This window comes from Trachemys scripta, chromosome 15, assembly GCF_013100865.1.
Source record: "Trachemys scripta elegans isolate TJP31775 chromosome 15, CAS_Tse_1.0, whole genome shotgun sequence".
In the NCBI taxonomy this organism is placed as follows: domain Eukaryota; kingdom Metazoa; phylum Chordata; order Testudines; family Emydidae; genus Trachemys; species Trachemys scripta.
The window spans coordinates 31,939,291-31,962,343 of record NC_048312.1 but is presented as its reverse complement, the minus strand read 5'-3'; the positions used below and the strand labels follow the sequence as shown (position 1 = coordinate 31,962,343).

The 23,053-nt window shown below is 52.6% G+C and overlaps 1 protein-coding gene across 2 annotated transcripts; it reads left to right on the top strand.

Annotated features, from left to right (window-relative positions):
- Nucleotides 1–878: 878 nt before the first annotated feature.
- On the top strand, nt 879–22,233 carry PES1 (pescadillo ribosomal biogenesis factor 1). Of its 2 annotated transcripts, none has more exons than XM_034791182.1 (15): nt 879–1,029; nt 1,784–1,863; nt 6,851–7,004; nt 7,843–7,952; nt 11,406–11,577; nt 12,024–12,113; nt 15,346–15,462; nt 15,740–15,817; nt 16,304–16,393; nt 16,578–16,708; nt 17,222–17,347; nt 17,683–17,867; nt 18,102–18,223; nt 20,084–20,251; nt 21,330–22,233. In XM_034791182.1, the coding sequence occupies exons 1-15, from the start codon at nt 1,006–1,008 to the stop codon at nt 21,411–21,413; spliced, it is 1,731 nt and encodes a 576-aa protein (XP_034647073.1). In that variant the 5' UTR covers nt 879–1,005; the 3' UTR covers nt 21,414–22,233. The 2 variants fall into 2 exon arrangements, with proteins under 2 accessions (XP_034647073.1, XP_034647072.1); XM_034791181.1 differs by having other exon boundaries at nt 18,099–18,223.
- The last annotated feature ends 820 nt before the right edge of the window (nt 22,234–23,053 follow it).

Below are 23,053 nucleotides of genomic sequence, written 5' to 3'. Positions count from 1 at the left end.
GGACTAGATGACCTCCTGAGGTCTATGATCATGACTCATATGATTCTTAGAATAGGAAAAAATAATAGAGAAGAGTTCCTAAAACCTTTAGGTCTATTTAAATAATATGTTAATACCCTTCTAGCATCTAAAGTATGCAACTCAGATGGCCCTTTATTAGCATGCAGCTTTGGAAAAAAACACTTGTAAATTAACTGTCTGATTGACAAGAATCTTGGAAACTATTTTTGGTAAAAACCTGGGATAAGGTGTTTCTTATACCTGGTCTTTATGAAAAATAGTAAGTGGCAGGTCTGCCATTAAAGCATGCAATTCTCTGATCCTTCTGGCTGCTGTTACAGCAACAACAGAGAAGTAAAATATAGATCACTGTGCTACCTGAACAACTTTCTCCTTTACATGAGGAAGAAAAGGTCTACGAGCCATGCAAATGGCCCTTACTTCTAAAATGTTTACAAGCAAATTCCTTTCCTGAGATGCCCAGATGAGCTCCCCATCCATTGTGCGAAACATCGCAGGTTATTGTGCTGGGTGGCAAAGAGCTGAACAGACCCACTAAAGGCATCTGCCCACCGCACCGCATCAACTCATTGCAATGTCCCATCCCATTCCCAGCATGCCCCGCGCAAACCCTGGCCCCGTCCCAGCACGTTCTGCGCAATCTCTGGAACCCTATCCCAGCATGCCCTGCGATCCCAGGGTCTGGCCGAGTCATGCCTGAGGGGCCGCGTGGCGCCCCTCTCTGCCTTCCTGAGGCTCCCCCCACTCCGGGCCGGCAGCGCTGCAGGTTCCCCCCGGAGAGAGGCGGGAGGCCTGGCTCCGTGCCGCTCGGATGGTGCCGTCCGCGCAGGCAGCGATCGGGCAGCCCCGGCCGTGGGGTCCTCGGCGGGGCGCGGCGCGGCGAGCCGTGCGTTGCGCTCCACGTGGGGAAGCTGGGAGCAGCCGCCTCCAGACCCAGAAGAGCCGGCGGGCGGGCGGGAGCGCGGCCGCTGCTGAGCCGGAGCAATGGGCGGCCTGGAGAAGAAGAAGGTACCGGCGCGGGCCACGCGGGGCTGCTGCTCAAACTCGCCCCTCCCCGCTGCCTGGGGCGCGTCGCGGGCTCGTTCCCGGCGCTGGAAAGTGGCTCCCAAGCTCGCTTCTCTCCGGTGCTACCTTAGAAAGCTGCTGCGCAGGGAACGAGCGGAGCGTGGTGTCCCCGCGGGGGCCCTGGGCTGGACTCGGTCGTCTCCCGAACGTGCCAGCAGCGCCTCGGCCCCGGTCTCCGGGCGGGCCTGCCCTGCTGCCCCTGGTGCGCCCCTTTCTGTGCAGGCAGGAGCGAAGCGCAGGGCACGTGCTGGCACCCGGTAGCCATCGGAAGTGTCACTCCTCCACCCCCCATTGCATTAGTGCTTTTCGTGGCATCTGCTTGCCAATTCTTAAGGTGCCCACAGATCGCTCTCAGCTGGGTGTCAGGGCACGTCGTGTAAATCCCTCTCTTGTCTCAGCTGCTGTGGGTTCCTCCTGCATGTCCCACACACAGGAATAATCCATAGAATATTATTGCCATCAATAGATTCCTGAGATCCTAGAGATCTGTTCTCTAGAGAATTTCCAATTCGGAGGTGTGCATCTTTTTCTGTATCTCCGATCCTGTGTGGATTAGACTGCTTAATACCTATGCTGAGTTACTCAGCTCATGGTCCCTGAATCAGTCATTAGTTTTCCTTGTGCTCAGTGATCCCAATTCAAGGACACTTCTGTCCCGTGTGCTGCTAATGAATCTTTGTCCTTGTTTTTTACAAAGTACGAGAGGGGATCCGCCACAAACTACATCACTAGAAACAAGGCCCGGAAGAAACTACAGCTGAGCCTTGCAGACTTCAGGTAAGGAATGGCTTAGTGTTTCCGAGTGAGGTTAGTGATGCTGAAAGATGCTGAATTGTCAGCCTTGGATATTGACTTGTTCTGTTCACGTGTAACGTGACATACAGTGCAAGAGCTGTCCAGCCTCCTTTGCCAGTCTGGGATAGTCCTGCCCTGCAGGGTTTCTCTTCTAGAGGCGAGAGGGGGTTCTATTTGTTTATGTATATATAGGTTGCTCCTCTCAGCCAATTCAGTCTTTTGCCTGTGTTAAGGTTGCTAGTAAGCATATAAAGAGATGTGAGTATCTGTTCTTAGGGCTTGTCCGCACTGGCACTTTACAGTGCTGTAACTTTCTCGCTCAGCGGTGTGAAAAAACACACCCCTGAGCGCTGCAAATTTCAGTGCTGTTACGTGCTAGTATAGACAGCGCACCAGTACTGGGAGCTACGCCCCTCGTGGAGGTGGTTGCCGCAACTACACAAGCCATGGCAGCGCTTTAATGTTGCCAGCGTAGACAAGCCCTTAGTGAACTGTTTACAAAATCACTGTTCTTCTACTCTTTTTTGCACATACCTGGGGCTCAAACTTTAGATCCTCCTGAAATTGAACTCAGCTGCTCAGAATCTTATCTCAGCTAGTACATGGTACCCATTCTCTGCGGGGGAAGCAATATTGGAAAGTTATTAATGGTAAAACTTGTAACTTCAGGTGGCCAAGCCCAAGTGATGCACCAAAGAGATTCAAATCCCCATGTGTTGCATTGGGAAGCGTGTAGAAGTGTACATAAGGCCATGTCTATACTACAAGCTTTGGTCAATGCAAGTTATGTTGGCATAAAGACACTTCAGTTGTATACTTATCTCCTTGTGTCAGTTTGACAGATTTTTGTTATGAATTTGCTTGGGCTACGGTTGATTAGGCTGGGCCATAGGATTTTTTTTTTTTGAGAGGAGATGACGAAGCACACCAAGGGTTTAAGTTTTTTAAAGCTTTACTAATATAATAATAAAATACAGCAGAGTGCTGGGAACGCTTTTATGTTACTTAGGGGAAGAAAGAAAGCATTAGAGCCCCAAGCCCTAACCCACTTTTATACTTACATACGCATTACCTAAAACTGGCTAGGCCTGGGTGTCACGTAAGAAGAGGAGGGGGAGGGGTGGATGGGAGTTTTTGCCCTGGGCCCAAGTTGTTTGGGGAATTTGCTGTAATTTTTTAATTGCTTTAGCTTTTGGGAAGGTTTTTAAATTTGGGTTTTTTTGGGGGGGTGTTGTTGTTTAGGGCTTTTTGTGCCTGGTGCTTTTTGTACCAGTTTTAATTATTTTGCAGTTGGAAAATCCACTGTGGGGCTATTGTCATGCAAGTGTGCAGGGCCCCTACTACTTAGGACTGTGACTCTTGGCAATGTGCAGGACATAGTGGATGGCTTTGCAGCAATGGAGTTCCTGACCTGCGGTGGAGCCATAGGGATATATGCATGCCATCTGTTTTGGCATTAGACCACCTTGCCACAGAGTACATTAACAGAAAGGACTACTTTTCTATGGTTGTGCAAGCACTGTGGATCACTGGGGACACTTCACTGACATCAGTGTAGGCTGGTTCAGGGAAGGGGCATGACACTTACAGGTTTAAGAACACAGGACTGTTCATAAAGTCACAAGCAGGGACTTTCTTTCCTGACTGGTGGATTGCAATTGGTGATGTTAAAATGCCAATAGTGATCCTAGGTGACCCAGCCTACCCTTTACTTCCCTGGCTTATGAAGTGGCCACTGACTACCTCAACAGCATCAAGGGGAGATTCAACTACTGGCTCAGCAGGTGCAGAATGACAGTTGAATGTGCTTTTTGATTGATTGAAGGGACATTGGTGTTTACTCACAAGATTAAATCTGTGTGTGTGGGGGGGGGGATTCCCAATGTTGGTAGCTGCCTGCCATGTCCTGCATGATATCTGTGAAGTAAAGGGGGTGAAAATTGCTGCTGGGATGGAGGGCAGAGGTGGACTTCTGTCGGCTGAGTTTGAACAAGGGCTATTAGAAGAGCTCAACAGGGAGCTATATGGCTCGGAGAATTTGAAAGTGCACTTTACTCCTGGGGGAATTCTGCACTATTGTGCATGTGCAGAATTTATGGGCCGTGCAGAATTTTTTTTTTCCTCTGCAGAAAATACATTCTGATGGAGATGTGCTGCACTTACACTTTTTGCCCACCAGGGGCTGCTGTGACGCCAGGACAGAGAGCTCCCACCCAAACCCAACAACCCTCCACATTCACACCCAGGTCCCTTCCCAGCAATTACTTCCCTCTCCCTTAGCTTCTCTGTTACCCCTGACTCCCTCAAGCCTTTGCACTGCTTCAGAGGGGTGCGGGAAATATGGTTCTGTATTGTAGTTTAAAGGAATTATTACTCCAAGTTCTCTATTAATCTGCCTAGTAAGAAATCTATTTGTCAAAAAACAGTTCCTGAATCTTTTTGTTGTCTGTATTGTTACAGACATACTTACCAAAATAATTGAAACTGATGTGATTATCTTGTGTTATTTTGACAAATAAAATTTGCAGCTTTTCAATTTTTTTGGTGCCAAATTCCCCCAGGAGTAGCACTTTAACAGTGAGCCACAGTAATGCGTTGTGGTGTACTGTGCTCTCCCTGGCCCTGCTATTTTGGGGCCTGTTAGGAACTGTGTGGTGCTCGATGTACATCAATGAATATAACATTGGCAATGCACCTATTAATTTTGCGGTGCATGGTGTACATTTGTGTGTCACTGATCTTATGGGTTGTGTCCCACTGTGTACAGTAACAAGTGGGTGCTTTCAGAACTGCTAGGCATTCTGCAGCATATGCTGTGAACGAATAAAGATGAATTAGTTTTCCAAATAATATAACTTTATTCAGTAACAATATCAGTGCAAAAAAAGTCTGTGATTTAAAAGCAAATACAATAAAAACTTATTATATTAAAGGAACAGAACGTAATAAGAGGAAAGGACATTTTAGTTGCACACACTGATGTGTGAGAACTGCAGCTGCTGTATATGTGAAGCTGTCGTTGTCCTTAATGTGGAGTAGCAGGGATGGGGATGCGGCCCCTGATGCTACCTGCAATGATGAGGGGGTGGGGCTATAGGAGGTTTTGTAATGGAATTCTCCATGGACTGCAAAGGGAGGCGAGCCTGTGGTAGTTGAACCACAGAATCTGCAGCATTTGTGTTTGCTGCTGCAGAAGCCCTATTATGTCCTGGTGAATCTCTCTCTCCTTTTCCTGCTGGGCCTCCCGGGCCTTTCTCCTCTCTGCTTTTTCCTTCTCCAGGCGGTCTGCAATATTCACCCTCCAGGCCCTGTGCTCACAGTCTGATAGCTGCACTGGCTTGTTGGATCTCGCTGAACATGTCATCCTGAGTTGTCATCTTTCTCCTCTGGGTCAGGTGCTCCACCCGCGTGTGGAGGGTAAATTCCTCAAGGCTGCAATGGCAGCAGCTACAGATACAGCACACAGACGTGCCATTGTCAGTATAGTCCCAGCAGAAAGCGAAAGTTAAGATTCAAAAAACCATTGGAAGAGAATTGCAGAGTCTCTCCATGAAAGTTTTATTGAGATCTCTCAGGAGGATTAAAGGGACATCAATAAACAGCTCCACATGCCTCTCCTCCCCCTTTCCTAATGCTACAGGGCAGCAGTTCTCAAACTGGGGCGGCGGAACGTGGGCTTCGGTTCCCCCTCCTCGGGTCATGCAGTAATTTTTGTTGTCAGAAGAGGGTTGTGGTGCAATGAAGTCTGAGAACACCTGCTATAGGGAAATGAAAAGCAGATGACACTACCTCTCTTCATTGTACTGCTATCTTCCTAGTACGAGTAATTTAACAAAAAGTCGGTAGCTGTATCCGCTGTGAAGGCGCCATCTCTGTAATGGGAAATATATTTACACACCTACCTGAGGATCCTTCCCTTGCATTAAGCTCGACTGACTGGACTGCGGTGGAGTCTCAAACAGGTCTTGGCTTGTGGCATAGCTGGACCCTCCCTCTTCTCCAGCCGCATGTCTCGTCCTCCTTCACCTCCTCTTCGTCTTGGCTGCTCATGCCAAGGTCCTGTGACTCGGGCGCCATGGAGTTATCCACTGTGGTTTGTGGGGTGTTGGTATCTCTGTCAAGTATAGAATGAAGCTCTTCAGGTCTGCGGTTTGGCATCAGATTGATTGTTGGCCTTTTTGGCCTTCTGGTATGCCTGACACGGTTCCTTTGCTTTCACTTGGCACTGCTGCTGGTCCCTGTTGTACCCTTTCTCCTGCATCTCCGATGCAATCTGCTCATAGATGTTTACGTTTCTATGGCTGGTCCATGTCTGTGGCTGTGCCACTGTAAGATCTCTAGTGTAGACATAGCTTCAGCCTGTGACACAGGTGTGTTATATTCTTGGGAAAGTGCCTTGAGTAGCACAGCTGTCTTAGAAGGGGCTTGAATCTTTATTCTGAAAGACTGCACACGATGACTTAGGCAGTACTTCACAGATCCTGCTATAAACAGTTATGAGAGAATGACTGCTGGGCCCAGTGCTGCTTTACACTGTTTGGAGTGTAGCCTTGAGTAGCATGTTCCAAACTGTACTACTGCTCTGTATGCTGCAATGCTGTGTATGGCGACTTAGCACAGATCCTGCAAAGTCTGTCGCAGGGAATGTCCCAAACTACTTTCCAAATCAAACATTAGACCCATGCAGGGGGTGGGCTTGAGTATTTCCTGGTTTTCAGAGGTTTCTTTACCGCCCACTGTCCACCTTGTGGAAGGGCACGAGGCCTCACTAGGCCACCTTAACTCTCTATTAATAAAGTTTGGTGGCATTCAATTAACAAAGCCCTCCAAACAGCTTTCACCTGATAAACTTCTGCAGCGCCTGGCCTACAGTGGCTTGGAGGTGAAAGGCTCTGCATCCCGTTACCAATGCCTTGAGCCACCCAGTGTCTTTATATGGTTTCTGATCTCCTCTGTGTCTGTATTATAGGCGTCTGTGTATCCTGAAGGGGATCTACCCCCATGAGCCCAAACACAAGAAAAAGGTGAACAAAGGGTCCACTGCTGCCCGGACCTTTTACCTCCTCAAAGACATCAAGTTCCTCCTTCATGAGCCCATCGTCAACAAGTTCCGGGAGTATAAGGTAGGCTGGGAGGCCCAGGGCCAGCTGAGCCCTGCAAGCTATATTAGCTCTGCTCTATTTGAAAGAGACATTCCTCTACCACCACTCTACATACAGGCTCTGGAGCTCCTGACCTCCCTTGCATGGGCTGCTGTCCACCTCCCATTCGGTGGTGCATGTTCCTAACATGCCATGGCTCTTGGGGCTGCTCTTGTCATGGGCGATCTGGGCTTTGGAAACCAAAGGAGGCAGGCATCAGCTGCTGTGTGTGACTTCTTCAGCTGGTGGCCTGGTAGAGTGGGAAGCTGCTGATCTGGGAATAGTCATTGCCGGTGCAGATGGTGTGTTGCTGTAGATCCAGCTGTGCTTGTTAACATGCCACAGGACCTTTGCTTAGGATTTTAGGTCCGCGTGAAGAGATGCAGCCCTAGCGGTGGGGCACTTAAATCAACACTAGAGAGCACTAATGGGCTTTGACTCTGAGTGGGTGGAGGTGCCTGGTTTGTGACTACGAGCTGAAGGGCAGAGCAGCATGATCCAGTGAAGAGAGTAGTGGACTGGGAGCCAGGACTCCTGGGTTCTTTTCCCCTGCTCTGCTCCTGACTTTCTGGGTGACCTTAGACAAGTCCCCTTAGTCCTCTCTGCCACTGTGTGACGCGGTGGTGTGCTGTGAGAAGGCAGGTTTTGAGGCTTGTTTCCTGTTGGGTCTGTTAATCTGCGTACACTGTGCTGTAAGGGAGCCTTTGGCAGTGATGGGAATGTGCTGCATGCCTTGACCTGAAGTGTGGTAGGGGCAGGAAGTGGTCACATGATCACATTCTCTTGTATCAACCCTCTAGCCTCTCTGTCTCTGCTGCAGGTATTTGTCCGAAAACTCCGGAAAGCGTATGGGAAAAGCGAGTGGAATACCGTGGAGCGGCTGAAAGATAACAAGCCCAGCTACAAGCTTGACCACATCCTCAAGGAGAGGTGAGGTGGAGGCTGCCAGGGCTGGGACACCGATAGCAGGGTGTGAAGCAGCCCTGTTGCTGTATAGCAGATAAGGTAACCATGTAGGCTGTCTGGAACTCAGAAGGCTTATTCTGATTAGTGAGAATCCATCTAAGCAAGCAGCTGGACCAGGGACTGTCACCCCCCACCCAGCAGTAGGGCTTGTACCTGGGACACTGCTTGGACTTGACCTCAGGCAGCCTCTTTCAAGCATCCAATCCCAAGACTGCAGCTCATGTAACTGACTTGTTCCAAGATAGAATCATAGAACTGGAAGGGACCTTGAGAGGTCATCTAGTCCAGTCCCCTGCACTCAAGGCAGGACTAAGTATTATCTAGACTATCCCTGATCGGTGTTTGTCCAACCCCCAATGATGGAGATTCCATAACCTCCCTAGGCAATTTATTCCAGTGCTTAACCATCCTGACAGTTAAGAAGTTTTTCCTAATGTCCAACCTAAATCTCCCTTCCTGCAATTTAGGCCAATTGCTTCTTGTCCTAGCTGCAGAGGTTAAAAGAACAATTTTTCTCTCCTCCTTGTAACAACTTTTATGTACTTGAAAACTGTTATCATGTCCCCTGTTAGTCTTCTCTTCTCCAGACTAAACAAACCCAGTTTTTTCACTCTTTTTTGCAACAGCATTACACTGTTGACTCGTATTTGTGATCCACTATGACCTGCAGATCCCTTTCCGCAGTACTCCTTCCTAGGCAGTCATTTCCCATTTTGTATGTGTGCAACTGATTGTTCCTTCCTAAGTGGAATACTGTGCATTTGTCCTTATTGAATTTCATCCTATTTACTTCAGACCATTTCTCCAGTTTGTCCAGATCATTTTGAATTTTAATCCTATCCTCCAAAGCACTTGCAGCTTGGTATCGTCCGCAAACTTTATCAGTGTACTCTCTATGCCATTATCTAAATCATTGATGAAGATATTGATCAGAACCGGACCCAAAACTGATTCCTGCAGGACCCCACTCATTATGCCCTTCCAGCATGATTGTGAACCACTGATAACTATTCTCTGGGAACGATTTTCCAACCAGTTATGCACCCACCTTGTAGTAGCTCCATCTAGGTTGTATTTACCTAGTTTGTTTATGAGAACATGATGCGAGACAGTATCAGAAGTCTTACTAAAGTCAAGATATACCACATCTACCGCTTCCCCCCCATCCACAAGGCTTGTTACCCTGTCAAAGAAAGCTATCAGGGTGGTTTGACACGATTTGTTCTTGACAAATCCATGTTGACTATTAATTGCCACCTTATTATCTTCTAGGTGTTTGCAAATTGATTGCTTAATTATTTGCTCCATTATCTTTCTGGGTACAGAAGTTAAGCTGGCTGGTTTGTAATTCCACTGGGTTGTCCTTATTTCCCATTTTATAGGTGGGCACTATATTTGCCCTTTTCCAGTCTTCTGAAATGTTTCCCATCTTCCATGACTTCAAAGATAATTGCTAATGACTCAGATATCTTCTCAGTCAGCTCCTTGAATATTCTAGGATGCATTTCATCAGGCCCTGGTGATGTGAAGACATGTAACTTGTCTAAGTAATTTTTGATTTGTTCTTTCCCTATTTTAGACTCTGATCCTACCTCATTTTCACTGGCATTCACTATGTTAGACGTCCAATCGCCACCAACCTTCTTGGTGAAAATCAAAACAAAGAAGTCATTAAGCACCTCTGCCATTTCCACATTTTCTGTTATCGTCTTTCCCCCTCATTGAGTAACGGGCCTACTCTGTCCTTGGTCTTCCTCTTGCTTCTAATTTATTTGTAGAATGTTTTCTTGTTTCCTTTTATGTCCCTAGCTAGTTTGATCTCATTTTGTGGCTTGGCTTTTCTAATTTTGTCCCTACATACTTGTATTATTTGTTTATATTCATCCTTTGTAATTTGACTGAGTTTCCACTTTTTGTAGGACTCTTTTTTTTTTGAGTTTTAGATCATTGAAGATCTCCTGGTTAAGCCAGGGTGGTCTCTTGCCATATTTCCTATCTTTTCTACACAGTGGGGTAGTTTGCTGTTCCTGTGAGTTGCATCGTTGCCTTTAAAACGTTCATAAACTGTTGCTTATGAGTTGCAGAGACAATGGGGCAAAGCAGGGTTGAGCCTGTGCAGCCTTAGTACAAGTTCCAGGGCCCAGGGGGCTGTGTGATACCTAGCAGGATGTCATGGGCTCCCCTTCTCTCCCTGAGTGGTGATTTCAAAGATGATGCTCAGAGCCACTCCTAGAGGAGTGTGAACCATGCAGATGATCTGCCCGGTCACATAGTGACTGCAGTGAAACATGAAGGACGCACCCACCAACCTGCCGTTATCAGCAGAGCTGATCTGTGTTCTGGTGGTGCTTGGAGGCCTCAGCTGAGGTCAGGACCCCATTGTGCTAGGTGCTGTACAAACACCTAGTAAGAGATGGAGAGCTGACCGTCTACATAGACAAGACAGTGGCTGGGAGAGGAAATAACCAGAGAATGGAAGATGCACGGCAGAGCCAGGAGTAGAACTTAGGTCTCATGACTCCTAGATCAGTGGCCTAGTCCAAGCCCATGCGGCCTCCCATCTCTCTTAGTAAGAGCTTTGTTGCAGGGCTTGTTCTGTGTGTGTAAAGCACCATGTTGTCTGATAGCGCTACGGGGCAGATTTTCAAAGGTCATTGGCACCAAACGATGCACCAAGGTGCCTACTTTTGAAAACTGCCCTAGGTGCCTAAATACCTTTGAGACTCTCTCTCTCCTGCTGTTGATTGTAAAGATATCAGGATATGGACAGTCACAGTAACACTGGTAGCAGTGCAGACCAGCTGGGCACTGGAGTCCATAGTAGATGTGGTGGTACCATAAACAGACCCGAGTGAGTGTTCGCAAGCTAATGCCTGTGGCATGGGTTGGTGAAACGTCCATTGTACACAATGCAAACACACACAGCATACAAGCCAGGGAGCCGCAAGTGTTTGTACAAGTCAGGCAGAGGGAACATGATTTGTTGTTGCACTAGTGAGCTTCCCAGGCTGTCTCCATCTCATTTCTCCCTACTGTGTGCTTCCTCTTTGCCACAAGTGTAGGTGTGCCTGGGGGGGGCTTGTTGTTCACTACTGCCTGAACGGCACCAGAGTGGGTCTGGACTCTGACCCCCCCCACTAGGGGGTGCAATGTCTCTGCAGATCACATGGCTTTGTTGGCATCTGGTGCCAGCTGTGGTAGTAAGGCGCTCAGGGATGAAGAAGCCTGCTCTCTAGAACTGGTCTGAGATGGCCCCAAACTTGGCTCACAGGGGCCACCCAGCAACTGTTGGAAGGCCCCAGTTTTTGGCCACTCCTGGGCTGGGTGCGAGTGCCGCCTTGTTAGCTGTGTGGGAGGAGGATGCTATTCGGAGCCCCCTCCTATTCTCACCGGGATTCTCTCCTGTGGCGGCTGCAGGTACCCGACCTTCATCGATGCCCTGCGGGACCTGGATGACGCGCTGTCCATGTGCTTCCTCTTTGCCACCTTCCCGCGCACTGGCAAGTGCCATGTGCAGACCATCCAGTTGTGCCGCCGGCTCACTGTGGAGTTCCTCAACTATGTCATCGCCTCCCGCTCCCTGCGCAAGGTGAGAGTACCCTGCTAGCACAGGCCCTTCACCCACCTGGGTAGCACGGTGAAGACATCGGCAAAAGGCGCCCTTTTGTGGCTGGCTGGGCAGTTGGGCTAAGAGATGTCTTTGGTTCCAGAGCATCTAGTCACCAACTAATGCTTGCCCTGAGAGTTCCCTTGGAGAAGTGGATGAGAGGCCTTCTGCAGCAGGGCAACACTATGCTGTTGTCAGCTTGTGCTCTGGAAAAATTCACTCCCTGGATAGCGAGGGGTTAACTGATGTCAGTCTCCTGCCTAGTACAGATCTGAGAGCCTTGCTTATGCTGCTGGAGGGTGGTGTGGGCCTGAATGCGTGTGGGATTCACAGTGTGCTAGCTAGGCTGTCTCCTTTCCTGCCAGTGGCCGTGCCCCCTCTTTCCCCCCGCTCCTTCTCTAGCTCCTCTCCCTTTGCTCTCCCGCCAGGTGTTCCTGTCCATCAAAGGGATCTATTACCAGGCCGAGGTGCTGGGGCAGCCCATCACCTGGATTGCTCCATATGCCTTTGCCCACGATGTGAGTACCGTCCGCTCTGCTCCTGTGTCTCTGTCCATCTCCCAATTTCCCTAAGGCCTGTGAATGAGATGGGGGGGGGGGGGGCTCTAGTATCCCTCCATCAGTATAGGGGGGTGTCCCAGGAGTGGGCAGGATGGCTCCTTGAAGCTGCTGTAGTTGAGCTGCCCCCCCAGGGCCTGCATTGCAGCATGGCGTACAGAGGCCAGGATATCCTGGGGCCTGATGCCCAGGGAACCGTCTGAAACAGCCTCTCCCCTGCCCCTCTGGGGCACCCCTGCCTCTGGGTCAGAGTCACCACCTTGCATGCGCTAGTCAGCAGCCCTGGTGCTGGTTCATTGTTCTCCTCTTGGGCTGAAAATAATTAACTTTATTAAAGTTCAGCGAAGTAATTAAAGATTAACTGGGGCTGGGTGGTGAGTGGGATGGAAGGAGGAACGGAGCCTTCCCTAGCGAGCTCACCAGCTCCCAGACAGCTCTGGTTGGTGGAGACTCACAGCTGGTCCCATCAGAGCATTGGGAAGCGGGTGTGGGGTGTCAGCCCTTGTCCTGGGGCCAGGGTCCCTCATTAGCTGCTAATTGTATCCACACAGGCCAGGCAGACTGCACTGCTCTGTAGAGGTCAGAGCTGTCTCAGGGCAGTGTGGGGGATCCTTTGCTGCTCTCTGAGTGCCCCCTGCCAGTGAAGGCGGGGGGAGTCTGTTGTGATCATCTTGACGCACAAGCTGGGATTTGTTTCCAGTTCAGTCGTGTTGGAGCTGGGACTTGGAGAGCAGCTGGGGATGGGGATGCTAGTGTCTGGGCTTCAGGATGGGAGCCAGGCTGTTAGACTGCAAATGTCATCTTCTGGAAAATCTCCTTTATATGAAGGCTATGACATGCTACGAACAGGACTGTCCTTTGCTGCGCAGGGTAGATGTGATATGAGGGTGCAATGGGCAGCAAACAGAGCAGGATCCTGCAGTGACAACGGGGTGATCAAAAGTCCGTGACAACATGATGCACGTGCACGAGGGGGCAGAGTTAAGGCTGAATGGTCCCTGCTGTGCCCTGCTCGTCAGCATTTCACTTTGCCACTGGCTCTCTCTCTCCATACTTATCTGGCCCCCTGTTACCATGGCATCTGAGTCCCACAGCGCTGCCGAGAGGGCTCTCATCCCCATTGTACAGGTGGGCAGTGGAGGCACAGAGACTAAGTGACTTGCCTTAAGTCACAGGATGTTTGTTGCAGAGCAGGAATCGAACTTGGGTCTTCCCAAGACCAAGGTAGAACGCTGGCCCCTAAGTCATTCCTCTGGTTTTGCTCTAGTTATAGATTCATAGAGTGAAAGTCAAAAAGGATCACTATGATCATGTAGTCTGACCTGCTGTATGACACAGGCTGGAGAACTTCACGCCACGATTCCTGCATCAGGCTCAGAACTTCTTCCTGAGCTAGAGTATCTCTTTGAAGATCCTGCTCTCTTTCCCCTTCTGACATGTCCGATCAACCTCAATTTCTAGTTCCCCCTGCCCCAGGAAGGTGTCTCTCTTTTCCCCCCTCCAGCTATGTCTCTGCTGGGTTATTCATTTACTGGCTGGGGATCTGTATTGTACTCCTCCAGTTGACTGGAAATCAATGGCCTTTGCTGATCTTTAAGTCCCTCTGGGGCCTCCTGAGATCTGCCAGACCCCTCCAGTCTGAGCAGCAGACAGTCCTGGAGATGCTGTACAGCCATCTCCAGCTGAACCTGCCCAATCCAGGGCTTTGGCCACAGGCACTCCTCCTGTGCCTTTCACTTTCTCTTGGTGATCCCCTGGAGGGTCTCCACAGGTCATTGAACTGGAGTCCTACCTGTTAGTCGTGTGTTTTAAGACCAACCTCTCGTCCTCTTGTGGCTGCAGTTGCAGGTCTCTCTTGTGTGGGTTCCCTTGTTCTTTGGCTGCCCTGGGGTTCCCAGGGCAGCGTGTGGGTGACATGCAGGCAGTGCCATGTAGGGTCCTACTCTGATGCTAACGCATCACACCCTGCCCTGCTAGGGACTGGGTGGAGGGGTACTCTGCAGGCTCCCTCCCACCAGCCTTCAAGGACCTTTTCCCAAGGTTGTTACCTCCCTGCAGTGCCTGCTGAGAGCTCTTAATGAGCAGCCTGGAAATGGCTGGCCTGGGGCATGGAGGCAGCTCCTGTGAACGCTGGGTGAGGGGGATGAGTCTCTAATGCAGAGTCAGTGAGTTTCTTCCTGCCGTTGCCTGGAGATTGAGCTCTCCCTGGCTCACTGCAGCGGGAGCAGCCCCAGGCGGAGGGGTGGTGGGGGAGACAGCCCAGTTCAACTCTGTGCTCCGGCTCTTGGGGCTGAGCGCTTGCCAGGCAGACCGCTCTAAGGCTTGTGTGTGTGGGGCGGGGTGGGTACAGTGGTATTAATTGGAGAGACCTAGGCATGGGAACTAGGGTTGCGGGGTGCTGCAGCACCCCCAGGTTTCACTGTGAGAAGTTGCTTTACAACAGAGGTCTCCCAATCTGTGCTGCGTGCCTCCCTAGAGGGTGCTGAGGAACATTTGGGGGTGTGTAGGTTAGGCCTGGGTCAGCCCCCAGAGGGGTGGGGAGGGAGCGCCACCCAGCTCCACTCCTGGCCCCAGCCTGGCTGCTGGCCCTGGTTGCCAGTCCAAGGGCTCTGCTCCTGGCCCCGGTGCTGAGTATTGGCTCTGCTCCCAGCCCTGCGTGCGGGGTCCCATCTGCCATCGGCTCCACACCTGGCTATGAGCCTGATCCCGGCTGCAGGACCCGTGCCTGGGGCTCTGCTCCCGCCCCCAGCTATGGTCCTAGCCAGGCCCCCCCTTACCACTGTCCACATCCTCCTTTCCCAGAGCCACTCTTGGCCCCAGCTCTGGGGGGTGCAGACAGGGATGGGGGGGGAGCAAGGTAATTGGGGACCACTAGCTTTCAGCACCCCTACTGTAAAAAGTGTTCCAGTGCCACTGCTGAGGGACACAGAAAGGCAGAGACTTTCCCAGCCCAAGATCATGCAGTGAGTCAATGGCAGACCTGCAAAGAGAACCCAGGTGTCCTGCGGCCTCCCCTTTAGAGAGCTTAACTCTCCTTCCCCCACCCCAAGCTGGTTGGGCAAGAATGGACCATGCCTGGACCCCTGTGTGTGGGGAGGGGGAGGTGCTGGTTATCACTGCTCCACCCCCGCCCCCCCTCCCCCCCCCCCCATACTCTTGATGCCCCTGGTTGACCTCCCACTGTCTCTTCCAGCACCCGACGGACGTGGACTACAGGGTCATGGCAACTTTCACGGAGTTCTACACCACACTGCTGGGCTTTGTGAACTTCCGCCTCTACCAGTCCCTCAACCTGCACTACCCCCCCAAGGTGAGGGACAGGGGGCACCGCCAGGGCTTACGAGCCCAGGCCCTTGGTACCAAGGGGAGAGGTGACTGTTGCATCAGGGCTGGGGGACCGCAGTGTGATTCAGGCTCTTCCCTTGCCCCGGTGCTTAATGTTGGGTGATGCTACTGGTGGGGCGGGAGTGCTGTGGGCGAGCACAGCAGGGTCGGATCCTGCTGGAAGGGTGGTGACTGCCTGTGGGGCTGGGGAAGGGAGCAGCAGGATCATGCCAGACTCTGGCCATGCCTTCTCCCCTCTGTAGATTGAAGGCCAGGCTGAGGCAGAGCGGAAGCCGGAGGAGGGGCAGGCGTATGCCATGGACTCGGAGAGCTACATGGAGGTGAGAGGCCCTGCCTGGCATGTGGACCCTATATGACACCGTGGAGCTGTTTAATGGGCCCTGAGCCACATATCACCCAATCATGGACCCTGCCCCTCCCTGGGGGCTCCTGCATAGCTGGACACTCCCCAGCTGGCCTGGGGGTGGGGCACAGACCCTGCCATTCTTGGCTGCCCTGGCTGGGGAGCTGGGCCCCTCTCCCTGATGCACTCGGTATTGTTTGTAGCCATACAAGTAAAAGGGACCTTGATCTCTGACGCAAGGGCTAGAGGGGAGCCATTCCCTGGTGCCATGCAATGGACCAGGTGCATTATGGGGCTTCCTTTGAGCCCTTGGGTATTGGCTGCAGCTGGAGGTGGGATAAGAAAGAGGACCCCCATAGGACCTACAGCCTGGGTCCTGCCCTGAGATCTTAACTACCTTTCCGAGCAGCCTCCCCCATACGAGGAGCTGTGTGAGACGTGTTGCTGGTCTTTCCCACTGCAGAAGCTGTCGGCTCTGAGTGCCAGCCTAGCCCGAGTGGTAGCGCCGAACCCAGAGGACGAAGTGCAGGTGGATGAGTTCCCTGTGGACGGGGTAAGAGCTCAGCAGGTTGAATTTATCACTGCTCCAAGTCCCCCCACACCTCGAAGGAGGCTGGCAGGGCAGGGACAGCCATGAGGGAGGGGGCTCCCGGCTGTCCCTTTCCTTGTCTAGGGTTGGCATGTGGGGAAGGGAGGGCATGGCAGAGGAGCTTCTCACAGCACCTTGCTCTGGCCAGGAGAGTGCGGAGCAGGAGGAGGCGAGGAAGAAGGAGCAGGAGGCAGTAGAGAAGCAGAAGAAGCTGTTTGAGGGGCTGCGGTTCTTCCTGAACAGAGAGGTGCCTCGGGAGCCCATAGCCTTCATCATCCGGTACGTGCCGATCGCACTCTTCCTCCCTCAGGGCGAGCCGGGGCAGGAGGATGCAGACCAGACTCCCCAGGGGACTGAACTGGGTGGGTGCCAAGTCCAGGAGTAAGTGGGGAGCAAGGGCAATATTAGTGATGGAGGAAGCCCGTGAGCCATCTGGAGACCCTCTAGCCATGAGAGTAGGATTAACCCAGGTGTGTTGCTCCAGGGAGCCCTGCCCGTGAAAGCTACCCAGCAAGGCTGGGGTGAACGGGGTCCCTGGAGCAGCCTTGAAGCCCGGCTGTGGCTGTGAGAAGGTGCTGTGGGCCCCTTGACAAGGCTGAGGGCGGGGATCTGCATTTCTGCTCCTCTTGGCAATCCAGGCTTATCCAGTCTTAGCCTCACCGTGTCCCTGCAAGTTTCCACTGCAAACGGTGAGGCCCCTCTGTGTCCCGCATGGGACGCTGTTCCCTGCTCCTCAGCTCATGCTGGGCCTTCCCTGCCCAGCCTGATTCACGGGTGTTTCTCATTGGGCAGGTGTTTTGGAGGCAATGTCTCTTGGGATAAGTCGGTGTGCATCGGTGCCACCTACGATGTGAGGGACCCAACCATCACCCACCAGATTGTCGACCGGTCCAGCCTGGAGAAACAGGTGATAGGCAGGTGAGCTCTGCGCCTTTGCCTGGGTGAGATCTGATCCTCTGCACAAGTGGCAGGAGAGACCAACTGACTGTCCTGCTCTGGAGCCATCCAGCCCAGCTCTTTGTGCTCAGTGTTTCTGTCCTGCCACCCCTGGGCGTCTATCTGCTGACTTCAGTGCACTTTGAACCAGGCCCCTGTGAGGTGTCTGCCCCAGTCCCCTTCTGGTGTGCAAGTGGCTTGCTCCATGTTCTAGGGACCCTGCTGGGGGGGTGTCACCCACTCACATCCACCTCCTCTTGGCTCTTCCCTCTCCTCCACTCCTCTCGCTGACTCCAGCCCTCTCCCCACCCTCCTAGGTATTACCTCCAGCCGCAGTGGGTGTTCGACTCAGTCAATGCCAAGATGTGCCTCCCAGTGGCTGATTATTTCCCTGGCGTGCTGCTGCCCCCGCACCTCTCGCCCTTCGTTTCGGAGAAGGATGGGGACTACATCCCGCCTGAGAAGCTGAAGCTGCTGGCCCTGCAGAGGGGCGAGAACCCAGGTAATGGGGAGGCCAAGTCCCTAGGATCCGGCCAGTTTTCCCACCTTGGGCATCCTTCACCTCCCCCCGGGTGTCGGTCCCTCCCTCCTTTTGCCTCCCCGTCCCAGTTTACCAACTGGTCCTTTAGGAGCACAGACCTGGGAAACTTGCACCTGGGCTGTCTGCCAGCCCATCCTGCTCTGTTTAGGGTCAGAATCCTGAATGGTACCTCTGCTCTCTTGCCTTCTCTAGCAGAAGAGAGTGGAGAGGAGGATGACAGTGATGAAGATGATGAAGGCTCAGAAGGAGAAGAGCACTCTGAAAAGGAAGATGAAGGGAAACTGAAGAAGCTGGAAGAGCAGCGATCCCAGGGAAAGGTACCGTGCATAGCTATGGAGCCAGCGTGCCCTGAAGGGGACATCCCCATTGTGGTGCAGCTCTGGTCACACTCCATGCCTCCCGTCTCAGCCTCCACTGGGTAGCACCTGCTGGAGGCAGGTTGCCATATGGTTTCCGTTCTGAGCCCCCTGCTCAGCTGTGCAGAACACTCCCCTTTGACTCAATCTCTGCAGGTGATGTCCCTTTCTGAGAGAGCAGGGGCTGGGCAAAGGACTTGGAGCTTGAGGTTGATTTTTTTTGTTTTTGTTAAATAAATTCACTCCTTAATCTTTGATGGGGCTCCTGCAGAACGGGCTGGGGTCTGGGCCTGGTCTGGCCAGTCTTTATCCAGGGCACCTGTCCTTAAATCCAGACCACTCTTCTCTAGCCCCACTGAAATCTGCATAGTGATTATGCACAGCAAAAACCATTGCTACACGCGCAAGTGCGTAGTCAAGACGCTGTGTGTACTCATGGGAGGTTGGAGGGGACAGGTCCCCCTCTGTGCCAGTCCACAGAGGACAGGAGTCTGCACAGCCCCAGCTAGGGAACATTGGCTCAAGCAGTAGCTGCTCATGCTTTTGACTCTGGAGGTCCCTGGTTCAATCCCTCGTGTTTTTGGACAAATGTGTTCTAGGGACGTGTGTACATTGTCTGAGGAACCTTGAAAGTTCCCCCAAGCCAGACAGTGCCATGCTTTCTTCTCTACTTTTTTTAGAAAAAGTAAGGAAACGAATTGCAAAAACCTGTTAGTGCAGTGCTGAGGGAGCACAGCTAAAGTTCCTGCTGCTGGTGGTGCTGGGCACATGCCCTCTTTCCCATGATGGTCTTTGCCTTAATTCCTGTGGGGGGTAGCTCTGAGCACATCCAGGAGGGACCTTGGTGCATTCTCTGCCATTCATAGAATCCTAGAATATCAGGGTTGGAAGGGACCTCAGGAGGTATCTAGTCCAACCCCATGCTCAAAGCAGGACCAACCCCAACTAAATCATCTCAGCCAGGGCTTTGTCAAGCTGGGCCTTAAAAACCTCTAAGGAAGGAGATTCCACCACCTCCCTAGGTAACCCATTCCAGTGCTTCACCACCGTCCTAGTGAAAAAGTTTTTCCTAATATCCAACCTAAACCTCCCCAACTGCAACTTGAGACCATTACTCCTTGTTCTGTCATCTGGTACCACTGAGAATAGTCTAGATCCATTCTCTTTGGAATCCCCTTTCAGGTAGTTGAAAGCAGCTATCAAATCCCCCCTCATTCTTCTCTTTTGCAGACTAAACAATCCCAGTTCCCTCAGCCTCTCCTCATAAGTCATGTGCTGCAGCCCCCTAATCAGTTTTGTTGCCCTCCACTGGACTCTTTTCAATTTTTCCACATCCTTCTTGTAGTGTGGGGCCCAAAACTGGACACAGTACTCCAGATGAGGCCTCACCAATGTCGAATAGAGGGGAATGATCACGTCCCTCGATCTGCTGGCAATGCCCCTACGTATACAGCCCAAAATGCCGTTAGCCTTCTTGGCAACAAGAGCACACTGTTGACTCATATCCAGCTTCTCATCCACTGTAACCCCTAGGTCCTTTTCTGCAGAACTGCTACCTAGCCATTCGGTCCCTAGTCTGTAACAGCACATTACGTTAATGGCACCTCGTTAGTGGGGTGCTAGCTCAGCACTCCGCCTTACCTGCATGCAGTTCTAGCTCACGCTACCCCAGCTGCTCCAGGCTCGGCAGTGGGGTCCCCTCAGGATAGGGCCACCCTGCTGGGGAATGGGCAGCGCTGTCTGCAGGGTTGGGGGTGGAGTCCCTTGCAGTGGGTGCAGCAGGGGCTTCTGAGGTAACTGGCTCTCTTGTGCCCTCCCCAGAAACTGCCAGCGAAGGTGTCGGTGGGCACGGTGCGGCTGGAGGACAAGCAGCGAGCAGCCCAGGAGGAGCAGAGCGAGGAGAAGCGTCTCGCCATCATGATGATGAAGAAGAGGGAGAAGTACCTCTACCAGAAAATCATGTTTGGGAAGAAGCGCAAAGTCCGAGAGGTATTGTGGCTGGAACTCCCTCCCCAGCGTGGGGATGAACCCCCCGGTCACTAGAGCAGGACTATAGGCCTTAACACTCAGCCTGCTCCCACCACAAAGTGCACACTGGTGAAGAGAGGTGGGTTACCCTAACCGAGCCAGGCTGCAGCGAGTTCTAATTGGATGGAGATGACACAGCACTGGGGGAGTGGGGAGTGCTGCTTAACAAATGGGAAAACTGAGGCACAGAGCCAGTGACTTGCTCAGTGTCCCAGGGAGGGTTGGCGCCTCCACGGTGATTTGAACAGCGTTGCTGACTTCCAGCCCTATTCTCAGTCTAATAGGCAATGCTGCCTCTCTATGGTGTATACAGAACAGGAGAAGCCGCTGAGGGAGGATTGTGCATTCAGAGACTTGGGCCTGGGTTCAGCAGTGATGAAAATGTGGTGTAAACGTCTTGGGGAGGGGGGCTTTTTCTACAACACCTCCCCTGGCCCACTTGGTCTGTAATGTACACCCACCCCGTACCTCACCTCTTGGCCCTTGGGGCTTTCACCTGGGGCTTGCTGACATTGAATAAATGGGAGCAAGACTGAGCCTTTTGCTACTGGAGGCACTTCTGCCCTCTCCACCCCCCAGAGCATCTGAGTCTCTCCTCCTCCCTCCAACGCCCCACAGTTTTCGCTGCCTGCCGGGGTGGGTGGAAGTCTAAGCCTGGTGCAGAGCTCTGGCCTGGGAGTCAGCGAGGTTAGGTCCCTGACGTGGTCCTGGGGTGTCCCAGGGGGCCTGTGTCCATAGCAGTGATGTATACCATGAGTCCGCATTTCCCCCCCCCCCCCACCACCCCCCCCCCCCCCCGGGGGGTAGACTGGGGGGAGAGACGAAGCTAGCACTAGTGAGTGACTTAACTAACTGGCCTGATCCAGCAGCAGGCCCAGAGCTAGGAGTGGGTGGGTCTGGCCCGGAGGCTGAGATCGGGGTATGATCACCACCAGTGTTGGAGGGGGTTAGAGTCTGGCTCTAGCATGACTGTAACAGGCAGGGGGAAGAACTGTCAACCGTGTACAGGGGTTAATCTGGGCGGCTTCTCCCTCCGCAGGCGACCAGACTCGCCGAGAAGAGGAAAGCTCATGATGCTGCCACAAAATCCGAGAAGAAAACCAAGAAGGTGCGACGGGAGTGACGGGGCTGTCGGGCTCTGCCCTCCCTCCAGGATTGGAGCTGCCCCTTGGCCCGGGAGACCTGCTTTCTAGGCTGTACCTCAGGCCTTCTCCAGGACAGGCCAAACTGAACAGAAGCCACCATCATCTGGCCGGCTGTGACCTTCAGCTCTGTCAATGCTCTGGGGACACCCCCATTACCACTTATTCCCTCTATTTAAAAACAAAACCAGCCTCTTCCCCCATCCTCCAGGACCCCATCCAAGGCGAGGCTGCGGGATCGTTCTTTGTCTGCTTCACCCGCTCCAATGCCAACAGGTCATGGGTGGGAGGGGGCAGTGGATATCCCCCACCTGGTCTCTCCTGGCAGAGCCTCCGGGTAGGCAGATGAGGAAAGGGAAGAATCCTCGTGGCTGCAGCAGATCATGGATGCAGCCAAAGGTCCCCAGAGAAGCCGAATGGCCTGTTAAGTGTCAGCAGCTCTCCCTAGGTCAGGGGAGGGGAGACTGTGCCTGGTGCAGGCGAACATCTTGGGGCTCTGGGTACAGGTAAAAACGGGACCCAGGGTGAGCTGGCCCAGGCCCTGAGCTGGGGCTCCTCCAGCAGGCTGGGCACCTTGGAGCTTGCGGCAGGTGCTGCTCTGAGAGGGAAGGTCCCTTTGCTGCTTGCTTTGCAGGCTGGGGATCCGCACCGTCCCTTGCAGCCAGTGCAGGCAGGTTGTGGGGTCTCCTGGGAAAAGCTGGCCCTCCCCCCTCCCCCTGAGCTCCCCTCCGCACAGGAGCTGGGGCCTGTAAATGACTGTGATTTTTACTGTATTTTAGTAAAGTCAACTTTCACAGCTGGCCTCCTGCATGGTCTGTCCCCTCCTGCTTGGTGCTGGCAGGGCTGGAGCAGTGTTTCAGGTGCCTGTTTTCAGACACTGCGGTGCCAACAGGATTAGATGGCATCTGAGCAGCAGGGTTGGGGATCTCAGAGGTACCTAAATGTTGGCCTGAGGCACCTAAAGCAATCATTAGGTCTTGTCTATGTGACAGTGGCTGCGGCAGCACAGCCGCGGCACTGCAGCTGTAGCCCTCTAGCATAGACGCTTCCGACATCGAGGCCAGGGGGCAGTCTGTGGCTGTACTTATTCCATCTCTCTGAGAGGCTGTATCGAGGTTGGTGGAAGAATTCTTCCATCACCCTAGCTGTGTCTGCGCTGGGTGTTTCGCAGCCCTGGGCAACGTAGCTGGGTCCATAAGTTTTAAGGGTTGGCCAGGCCTAGGCAGGGCCAGCTCCAGGCACCAGCCAAGCAAGCTCATGCTTGGGGCGGCAGATTCTAAGGGGCGGCATTCCCGCCAATCCTAGGGTGGCACAGCTGCCCTATTTTTTTTTGTTTGTTTGTTTTTTTGTTTTTTGCTTTGCCTCCGGGTCCAGCTGCTCTGCACCCTGAGGTTTGTTTTATTTATTTATTTATTTTTGCTTGGGGTGGCAAAAAAGTCAGAGCTGGCCCATGGCCTAGGTTCCTGTGTGGCTCTAGCCCAGAGATACCAAATGACTGGCCCAAGATCCCACAGGCAGCCTACCAAAGCAGGGCCTTGATTCAGGGTTTCAGTCCTAGACCTGCAGTGGGCCATCCTTCTCCATAGTCCCAGTGTGTTAGTCCACTCTCAGGGCCCCACCC